This window comes from Pteropus alecto, unplaced genomic scaffold, assembly GCF_000325575.1.
Source record: "Pteropus alecto unplaced genomic scaffold, ASM32557v1 scaffold276, whole genome shotgun sequence".
Classification (NCBI taxonomy): Eukaryota; Metazoa; Chordata; class Mammalia; order Chiroptera; family Pteropodidae; genus Pteropus; species Pteropus alecto.
The window spans coordinates 7,106,806-7,117,920 of record NW_006438074.1 but is presented as its reverse complement, the minus strand read 5'-3'; the positions used below and the strand labels follow the sequence as shown (position 1 = coordinate 7,117,920).

The 11,115-nt window shown below is 48.2% G+C and overlaps 1 protein-coding gene across 1 annotated transcript in view; it reads right to left on the bottom strand.

The window, feature by feature from the left end:
• SMOC1 (SPARC related modular calcium binding 1) overlaps positions 1–11,115 on the bottom strand; it is a 77,486-nt gene that overhangs the window by 13,420 nt on the left and 52,951 nt on the right. The window contains exons 8-10 of the mRNA XM_025049101.1: positions 5,381–5,573; positions 4,739–4,821; positions 2,819–2,924 (exon numbers count right to left, since the gene is read on the bottom strand). Of these exons, the coding sequence (XP_024904869.1) occupies positions 2,819–2,924; positions 4,739–4,821; positions 5,381–5,573 (382 nt within the window). The remainder of the gene's footprint in view (positions 1–2,818; positions 2,925–4,738; positions 4,822–5,380; positions 5,574–11,115) is intronic.

Below are 11,115 nucleotides of genomic sequence, written 5' to 3'. Positions count from 1 at the left end.
GCTGACATGGATGGAAGGCCCCGGGGCAGGCAGGAGCTTGGCCTGTTTGAGGGAACTGAGGGTCAGCTGCTGGAACATAATGAAGGCAGGGAGAAGAATACAAGAGGAGCGGGCAGTGCCGGCCAGACCCTCCTGCAGGGCCTGTGCGGGTCAGAGCTGGGGCTTACTCCGAATACAATGGGGAGACCTGGGAAGGTTTAAACCCAGTAAAACTAGGAAGCCTGGCCAGCTACCTCCCTGCATAACTGCCTCTTTCTCTTCCCTTTCATCCCCTTCCTTGATTTCTAAACTATTTCTTGGTTCATCTTGTCTGTCTTTTGATTATAAGTCCAGCCTCTAGGTAAAACAATTACCAAATGCAGGTCAGACCTTTCATTCTCATCAAAACCAAACACGACGAAGCTAGATGAGCTTAAAATGAAAAACGTGTTTAGAAATGATTATTTTAAAAAAACTTCTCCCAGCTCTATATTGCACCTAAAAAAAGAGGTTTGTTTGTTTTTTGAAAGAAAAATATCCCTTCCCTAAGGGCACACTGGTATAAAAAGCATTTATAAACTGCATTTTTTTTTTCCTAAAAATCCCTGCAGTCCGTGATTCAAGGATAAGAAATCAGTCACGACCGCCCGTGGCAGTGGGGCCCACCTGTGCTCCGGACCCGCCGGCCCCTTACCTGTGCACCCAGGACTCACAGTTCCATCTTTTCCCAGCACCCTCAGCCTGCCTGGAGCAGGCCACGCGGTGCTCAAGGGCTGGGCCCCCGAGGAAGCAGATGGGACAGAGTTTGACGTCTTGTCTCCTCGGCACTGAAGCTCAAGCTCCAGGAGGCTCCCTGAGTGGTTGCCCAGAGCCAGCAGCCTGTGGCGAGTTGTGGGTGGGAAGCACCTGGCAGGGTTAAGCCCATGCCCTTCTTTCTTTTCTTTTTTCCCCCTCTTTTCTTATAAACATAAATATCTCATACCTATTTTTGCGTGACATTACTTTTTTTGTATTCTAAGCATAACATAAAGGCATATAATATAGAATGTGCCTTTCTAAAACTCACTCCCTCCCCCCTTCTTGGGGACCTGGACACAGGCCTCTCTACTTTAGACACCCAATCACTGAGCACTCTGGGGTGCCCGTGACCAGTTCCCATCTGGCTGCTGTTAGACTCTGTGTCCATCTTCTCAGGCTCAGTGCTGTACTCCTCCTAGGGGAGACTGGTCCACCTCCACAGGGTAAGCAAAATCAGAGTCAGGGCCAAAACCAGCCTCAGAGCTCACAGGACTATGGAGGCGCTGAGAGCGAGCACCGCGGACAAGCAGTCTCCAACAGTGGTAACTCACAAGTCAACCACTGCACTCACTTTGATGTGACTTAAAACTGGGTTTTCAGGACAGTGACCTTTGTCCACCTCAGGATACAGAACCACTGACAGCTGTGCTTGCAGTCATGGTCCCCCACCCCAGATACACACACTCTGTGGTCTTGCTGATCGCCACCGAGGTAGCTGCACTTGGGCCCTCTCCGGGCCTGGGGGCCTGGGCCTGTCATCGTGGTGGCTCTCCTTGCCTTGTTGATGACAGCTCTACTTCTGGGCAGATATCAGGGACTAGCCTCCCTCCTTGGCAAGCCACATAAGCTCAGCGGCAGGCTGCCCATCCCTGCCAAGCCCATGGTATTTCCTCGACTGCTGTAGGCACTGGAGCACCTCTCACACTGCTGTGCCTACCCCTCTAGCTTCCTAATGGGGAGCACACGTCTGGTCCCCCAGGCCCTCAGAGACCTGGTTCCTGCCCACCTCCTCCATCTCATCTATTACCACTTTCAGCTCCACCTCATCCCCCTCATCCCCCTCATCCCATCCACCCCAGCTCAGCCATACTAAACTATGAATGTGCATTTTTTTGGAGTCACAATGTTCCTTCATTTTTCCTGGAATGGCTTTCCTTCTTTTACTAGCTAAGTCCTATTTACCCTTCAAAACTCAGCTCAGCTGTCGCTTTCTCCAGGAAGCCTTCTTTGATTCTTCCAGACTGAGTTAGCAAACCCTTCTCTGTTCTTCCACCTCTGTTCTAGCACTTACCACACAGCTTATCAGTATCTGTCTATAGCCTAGTATTCCCACTAGGCTGCAATCTTTGAAGGCAAGGACATGACTCATATCCCTGGATCTTCGATCCTTAGCCAAGTGCTTGGTGTGCCATGCATATTCAATAGGTGCTGAGCAAATGGATGGATGGACAAATGCATGCTCCAACCAACTGTCCTAATGGGCCCAAATTAGTGAGCACTGCTGATGCTGGTCACTGGGGAGCATGTGCATTCTGGCTTCCTGTCAGGACTGCCTCCGCCAGCATATCAGCTCCTGAACTAAGTTGGATTTGACTATGGGAGTGTCCAATCCCACTGCCCAGAGCTCCTTGAGATCCTCAGGAAGCCAAAAAGGCATACAGCTCCTGCCTTCTCAGAAGAGAACCACCAAGTGCTCTGTACTCCCTCCCTGTCCTCCCTGTCCTCATAATATGCCCATCACCTTTCCTGTCATTCAGGACAATCATTCCAATGCATCCGCCTCTGAGACGAAAGTGCTGGAAGTCTCCAGACACCCCTAGACTTGCCTGTAATCAGGTAACTATAAGCTAGAGACTAGCAACTCCCAAGAAATAGAAAGTGGAGAAGGGCAGGGAGATTTTTGATGGGAGATGGGACAGAGCATAGTTACACGGTCTCAAGAAAAGGGCCGACTTCCTCCCGCCCTGGCCCACTCCCCCCGCCTCCCACAGCATCCAAAAAATCATTCCCCACTGGGCCCGAGTCCTGCTCACATTCTCACCTCCCGCCTCCAGTAGGTGCTGCTGAGTTAATGGCCTGCACCATGTCAGTGGTGAGGGCATCCAGTAGGCTGGTAATAAATTCCATTTTCTTCTCTTCTGGACAGCCTGAAAGATAAGGTGAGATTTGAAGACAGATGCCAGGTAAATAATCAAGTAAACAGTTTCCTCAACGACCATTTCCCAAACCTTGCTAGATCCTTCTTATACAACAGAATCCACTTCGGGAAGCATCGACGGCTCAAACGATTCTCATAAACCGCCACAGTTTCTCTACCTGCAGCCCACAAGGGACCATCGGACTAAATGGATAATAATGCTTTCAGTTTTCTTCCATTCCACAAATTTTTGCTGACTATCAATTCAGGCACTATGTTAAATGTTAGGCATATAACAGGTTACCAGGTCCTTGTGTTCGTGAAGTACACAATCTACTGGGGAACTCAAGCTACTTCCAGTGCAGTATGATCAAGCGGTCACACTAGAGTGTGAAAAGGCTGCTCTTCAGTAAGGACCAGGTGCCGAAGGAGCTCAAGGAACAGACAGAACCCCAAATGGTCAGAGCTGACTCCAGCAGACCTACCAGTTTATCCATCTAAGAACCTCCTCCCTTTCTTACTTCTCTTCTCGTCCAGCTTAGATTACATTGATCAAAGCTCCCTTATCAATGCTCTCAGACCTTTGTTTCTCTCCTCCACTGCACCGTTCCAGCAAGACCCCGAGCACAGATGAACCTTCTCACAGATAGGCCCACAGAGATATCCAAGTCTACACCCACGCGGCTTAGCATTGCTGGTGTACACGCCACACAACTGGGGAGATGAGTGTCCCTGTAAATTCATGACCGCCAGCCCTGCGTGGGCCCTCCACGTCACCTATGGTCCCCCTCTCTGCGGTGACTACTTCATTCTCTTCTCTTTGCGAATCCTCTAGATCTTTGGATCAGCACCACCTTCTCAGAGAAGATGGAGACTCTGAAGTGGACTCTCCCCGCCCTTCTCACAGCACCTTGTTCCGTCCCTTCAGAGTACCTGTCACCACTGTTTATATGTTTGTGTTCAGCTAGTTGTGTACTCTCTGTCTTCTCCACTATATAAGTCTCATGCCAATTTTGATCACCAGATAATACCCAGTGCCTGGCACATCTCAATTCACATGTGCTGAGTGGATGGTTAGGAGGTACCCTGCCTCCACGAGTTCATTCTTGTGACGGGGCGATTTCTTCACACCACACTTGGAAGCCCCCTGACCTTCAGGATCCTCTGTGTTCACCTCTCACTTCGGAGTCTTGATGGGGAATGGGGAGGTGGTCCCAGCTCCCACCTACACTGATCTGCGTTTGTGCTGATTAAGATGACAGTGTTCCAAGCTACCAACATTCAGTAATTTTCTAGTAACTCGCCGGCAGAGGACACTATAAATAAGGGGAAACACAGCACAGCAGCCATGTAGAGGTCCTGGGCTCCCTGCCTGTACCTCTTGTGTCATGCCACAATGGCAGTCCTGGGTCCCCAGGGATCATTGCCGAAGAACCATGCAGGACGGGCAACAAACACCGCCCATACCCCTCAGGACAGCCCCTCCCTGCAAGTGCTCTTCCCTTCCCAGTCCTGGGAAAAAGGGTTCACAGCCTCCAGAACATCGTCCCAATCACCAGAGGATAAAGAAAGAATTGAGGAATTGCAGGGGTGGCATTTTCATCCAATGACTACATTTTAGAGGTAGAAAGGTAAGGGCAAGGAGGAGAAACAATGTGTTTAGGGACAATTCCCAGACTGGATGCAGATCCCATGGCTCCTGGCTCCAAGCTCCTGTGATGCTGTGGCACAGCTTACAGATGGGGAAAGAGGCCATCTTCATACAATAAGGAGGCGTGGAACAGAAAGAGATGAGGTGCCTCAAAGGACAGCGTCATCGCCCACCTGGCAGCTCCCTGTCCTTGAAGGGGTCGTCTACCTCCGCACTCTTGGCCCTGGCATCGCTCTCGCAACTGGGCATCACGTAGCTGGGAAGAGAGAGATATGGGGGGTGAGAACGGGCTGGGAACTGAGCCAACTTTAGCCACTACTGCCAGCAATGATCTGTGTTGTCACTAAGCCTAGAGCTCCCAGGGCTGGCAGTAAAATTCCTCCTGCACTGTCCAGCAGCTACGAGGCAATGCCAGCATCAGAGTTACAAATGAGACATGTTCAGCATGTCCTTCTATTCACTCAGGCACACTGATGTCACCTTATGTCTGCACACGGGACCTTTTCTGATCCATAGAGCCTAGTGACTCAGGCAGAGCAATAACCTTCTCATCGGTGAACTGAGGTTCAGAGAGGTTAACTAGTTCTCCAAGGTCTCCCAGTTAGGAAGGGACAAACATGTGACCAGCATCCAAGACCCAGGTCTTTCTACCAGAACCTCATCTGCCCATGAACGGAAATGCTGGTTGCCTAGTGCCAAGACCCCCACCAGCCAGGACAGCAAAGCCGGGATGGGCGAGGGGTCAGCCTAACAGAAAGCTGGTCCTTTTGCCCCAGGGTCCACTCGAGGGGCAGGACAGGCTCAGTGGGACTTACCGTGTGGAGGTCCCAGGCAGCGGGCGCCCCGTGTCCACCAGTACACACCAGCAGTAGCCAGTGGACTGGTGGCACTGCACTGGCTTATAGAGCCCCCCAGGGGCACATTCGGGGATGACAATGCCCTCACGAGGACTCTGCCGGGCCTCTTCCAGGGCACTCTGCCTCTCCTGGTCACATGAGTGGACTTTCTCTGCAAGAGAAGACACAGCCTGTGGTGACAATCACTCTTGTGACTTATCATTGCTGCTTTCTGTGCAAGGACCCGGTCTGGCCCCAAGGAACTGATGGCTTGGCTGATGAATCACCACAGAGAGCAGTGTCTGCCACACCAGCCCATAGAGAGGGCCAGTGCCCTCTCCACCGCCAGAGTTCAACAGCATTCATACCCGGTAGGTTCTAGCCAGGCACTGCAGGGCTGCTCCTTAGCAGATCAGCGGTTTGCCCCAGGAGTGGATTTCCTGGCTGCTGGCTCCAGGAGAGATGGGTGCAGGAGCCTGACTGCCCTGCGAGCCCCGAGCTGCTGATGAGCTGACGCAGGAGTGCCTGCACGTGGACACCCTCCCAAGCCCAGACGCAGCAGGACAAAACCACGGGCTTCCAGCCTTAGTGGGAGTCATGCTCAATGCCCAGCAGGAACAGAAACGAGGCCCCACTCCACTCCTTCCCAGCCTCCAAGAGGGCAGGACAAAGTAAGGTGAATGGACGTGCTCCTGTTACTCAATACTGCTTCCACCCAATGCAAGAGCGAAACAGGCCCCAAGAAGGTGTGTGCACTCAATAGCCTCAAGAAACACGTGAACGTGTCTGCACAGCCACACCAGGTTTCCCCGGAGCCAGGCCCAGGCTGAGGCAGTGTGTGGTGGCCTGTGCCAGGCAAGACCAGCTCAGGGAGCCTCGGACCCACATGCCCCTGACCTGAAAATTCTACCCAGCCAACCAGTCAACCTCCCTTTCTCTTTTTTTGGTTGTTGTTATTGTTGTTGTGCTGTGCTTTGTCTTGTTTTGTGTTGTTTTTTCCCATTTAATTATTAAAAATAAATCGCATTGGTTTCTTTTCTCGTTATAAAGAAAATTTTGAAAAACCCATAATCCACTAAAACCCACTAAAGTTAAACACCACCCAAAACCCACGAAAGTTAAACACTACCTTCCCTAGATCTTTTCTTATGCACATACACACAATGCGAATACATAGGCACACACCTACTTGTATTTTTACAATAAAAAGGATCACATCATAAACCTGTACTATTACTTTTTATCTACTTATTTATCTATCTATTTATTTATTTACTTTATTACTTTATTTCTTTCATGAACATTATTCTAGAACTTTCCCCCTTGAAGAAGATGACAGGAATACAGTCTTGGGCATGCCATAAAATTTTCACAGTGTTACAAAAATGCCATTCTTAGGGCCAGGAATTTGATATCAGCCACCTAGAAGCTCATGCTGCTCATTGAACAGCAGCATAAATGTTCAAAGTAAGAGAAACTCAATTCTAAAGGAGCCACACCCTTTGAAATAATGGCTCTGTTAATGACACACACGTGAACAGTGCCAGTGTTTTAAACTGTAGGTGTGCACAGAGACACCAAGCAGCTCGACACTGTCTGAGAGAGAAGTCAGATGATGGGGAAATGGTTCTTTGTCTCACTCTGAAGAAAAATGCTGAGAAGCAAAATAGCCCAGGGATTCTCACCGCAGGGTGAGGGGAATATTTGCTTAGGGGCATAAGAATATCTGAGGGTCAGGAGGCAGGTACAGATAGCACATTCACTATTAAAATATAATCTTCAGCTTGGAAAATGAAAAAAAAAATACTATTGTTTTCAGAATGCAAACACAGCAAAGCTAAACAGACTTTGCTTGGCTAGTGGAACGGGAGTTTTCAACAGTTGACAGATGTTAGACTAGGTAGGAACTCTGAACCCAATTTTAACTACCACCAGAACAGCCTCTCGAGGCAGAGACATAAACGGATTGGGGAAACCTGACTTGAAGACCCATAGCTTTCACGGGAGCCCCTGGCTGGGATGGAGCCATAGCACCTTCCAGGAGATGACGTAAGAGTTTTCAACAGCTGCCCGAACCCAGTTTGGTAGCCTTATTTTCCAACCTCGTATTTCATGCCACAGAAAAGGCGACCGAGGAGCAAAACCAAAGGCAAACAGCTTTCGACTGGCACCACGTTCATTTGTGCAACAACCTCTGACAGAGGCTTTAAATTAGATCCTGCGGGCCAACGTTCTAAAGCCATAAATCAGACGGAAAGCCAGACGCAAAGAAGTGGGGGAGGAAGCTTCCCCAGAGGCAGAGCGAATGACGGACCTGACTTCACACCACTGGGGATCCTGAAACTGCAGATATGTGGAGAGGCAGCACCTAAGAAGAGGTGGGAGCTGTGGTTTGGGGGCTGTCGACAGATTTCTGGAAGTCCCGAGGCTGTTCTGAAATGCTTGCAGCCAGCTCCCATAGAAGCTGCACCAAGTTCAGTGGAGAATAAAAACCATACAAATGAGAAAGCTCTCTAATTTGGAAAAATGGGGGCTGGCGTGGAATCAGAGAGAAGGTTAAATGCAGGGTTTATTACCCTTTTGTTTGTTTGTTTGCTTCTTTGCTTGCTTATTACTTTATGACAGTTCCCTACAAGTACCCCTCTGAGAGACAGGAAAGGTTTATAATAATAGCACCAACTATTTGGGAAGAATACACAGTTTATCTTCCAACAGAGGGAAAAATCTCCTTTAAAACCATCTTTAAACTAATGACAGTCAAAGCAAATATTCACTGAGTATGTGCCAGGCAATAGACTAAGGGCTTTACTTGCCTAATCTCTTTACCTGTGTGAGCTGGGCACTATTATTCTGCCCATTTTGTAGATGAGGATGCTGAGCTTTGGAGAGATCCGTGAATTTTTCCAAGTTCACTCAGGCCAGAGAGAGGAGGGCTGGGGTTCCAGTCGAGGGCTTTTGAAAATCAAGCCTGCCTTGCTAACTTCTAGATAGTCCTGCCTCTAATTATTTGCTCTCAAGAAAAGATATATTTATTTTTATAGTGTGAAGTTTTTCCAGGTCAGTCGCTTTGCAAACTACCCCAAATCTGCTGTATTCAAAACCAAGCATGTCAAAACATGTACTTGCCCATTTAACACAGCACAGCTTCTTCCGAAATCATTTTTGTCAAGCTTAAGCACACTACAAATTGTGTACCTGAGTTATTTTCCCTCTTTGCCTTGGAATCGAAAAACTTAAAGCCAAATTTGTAATTTACCTGCCATCACAGAAGAGTAAAATGAATACTAATAGCTAACATCTATTTGAGTGTTAAGTACAGGTTTGGTACTGGTCCTTTACTTGTGTTAACTCACTTTAAACCTATCACAAGCCTCTAAGACAGTTGTTACTATTATCCTCACTGAGCAGAGGGGACCCAGGAACACAGGCTGGCTGTGTGATTTTCTCAGCGTCATATGACTAGGAAGTGGCAGAGCTGGGATTCCAGCCCAGGCAGTCTACTCCCGGACTGTGCTCTTCACCTTTCTGCAATATCATCTCTCACCACCCAAGGCTAATCTGATTTTTATTCTAACCTGTATTTTTCTTTTACTTGGTGTGGCAGATCGTTACAAAACAGTCCCAATGAATAACAGTCCCCTGTATGCATCCCTTGTCAGACCCATCCACATTGACTCTGATTTGCTTTAACCAATGGAAAAGGCAGAGATAACAGTATGTGACTTCCAGTTCCAGGCCTTAAGCTGCTGCTTCCCCTTAATTGGGAGCTACTCTGAGACCACCACGTGAGGAAGCCAGTCTGGCCCACTGGACGATGGAAGGAGAACTGAAGTGGCTCAGCCCACAGCCAGCACCAACTGCCAAATGTGTGAGTGAGGTCATCCTAAACATTCCAGCCCAGCTGACCTTCGGCCGGATGAGTAAAGGGGTGACCTTGAGTAGAATCAGTCAAGGAACCCCCTACCCAACCCACAGAAACATTAGAAAGAATAAATTATTTTTATTTAATCCATTAAGTTTTGCAGTAATTTGTTAAACAGCAATGGATAACTGCAACACCTAGATTTGCTCAATTCTTTATCAATTTACCCCTTAAGTATTTTTGTAGCCCTCTCAGACCCTTTAGCCAACCAATCAATTATCGATTATTTCTGGCGCTTCTCCAGAGGTCACGCAAATTCTAATCAGTACGTAGCAAGGATGAATGAAAAATTTATGAAAGAGCAAAGATGTGTCATTAGAGACCCAGGCTAAGATCATCCACACCCTCTTGTTCCCAATTACTATGTATGCATGGGTGCAAAAATTGGACAAAGAAAGATGATAGGAAAGAAATAGATTCAATAGAAAAATGCTTAGCTCTACAGATACCTTGGACCACCAGAAAGATAAATAAGTGGGTCCTAGAACAAATTAAGCCTGAACCATTGCTGGAGGCAAAAATGACAAAAGAGAAGCTGTCCTATGTCAGGCACATCATGAGAAGACCGGCTTCTTTGGAAAAAACAATAACACTGAGAAAAATAGAAGGCAGCAGGAGAAAAAGGCTAACCTTGAGATGATTCCATAAAAGAAGCCACAGGCACAAGTCTACAGGAGCTGAGCAGGGCTGTTGAAGACAGGACGTTGTGGACATTACTCATTTACAGGGTCACCAGGAGTCAGAACTGACTCAATGGCACGTTACACATACACACACACACACACACACACACACACACACGCACGCACACCAAGGGGCAAAAGCTCATTCTGTGTCTGAGGACCCAGAAGCCAGTTCCATCCTTGGAGCCATTTTCACCCTCTAACTTTCTGAGTCCCCTCCCAAATGAATCTTACAATTCTCAACTATCAGTTTTCTTAGATACCAACAAGTCACCTCCCAGAAAGGAAGGCAGGGACTCGATTTCAAGGGCCTCTTCATAACCACTAGGTCAGAGATGGAGCTCCCCAGAAGTGAACACTCACTATGCTAAAACATTCGAACTCTGCTTAGGAACGTTCAGGGAAGAATGACTAGATTAGATGGTCTGGCCTGATGACTATGAGAACGGGCTAGGACTATCTGTAAACACTCGAAAGGCATAAACAGCGGGGGAGAGGGAACAGCAGGCAGGGCTGTCTAAGGAGCACAGCAATACGTGATTGCACATTCTTACATACTCAAGCAAACCCATCCCTATGATCCTATCCTAGGATGGTGCAGAGAAAGGAGAGCCAGATCACTCCCTACCTGGCAATGGGTAGTTTAAGTTTCACTCAGAAACCTCTGACTGACTAAGAGAAGAAACACAACAGAAAAGCATCCTGTGGAATAAATGAGAACATGGTCCAGCCTTTGCTACCAGAAAATACACCACCCTCTCTACCAGCAATTACACAGCAAAGCAGTACTGAAGTGGGGCAGGGGTGGGCAGGAGGGGGACGGGAGAGAGAAAAGCTGGGCTGAACCAGACAAACATAAAACCTGTGCCCAGGGCACTGGTTCTTACGTGTCCAGCCAAGACAGGATACGCATGGAGAACAGATCCGTCTGCCCAGGCCTCTGAGACTCTCAATTACTCGTGGTAATTAGGAGCAAAGGGGAGCGTGGACACCCTAAATCTTCAGCTAATCTCCAATCTTGATTTTAGCCCAGAGTTTATCCCTTTGTTCTGGGAACATTTTCTCCTGTATCTTTTTCTTTCTCTTTTTCCAAGGAAGGAAAAAGAAAA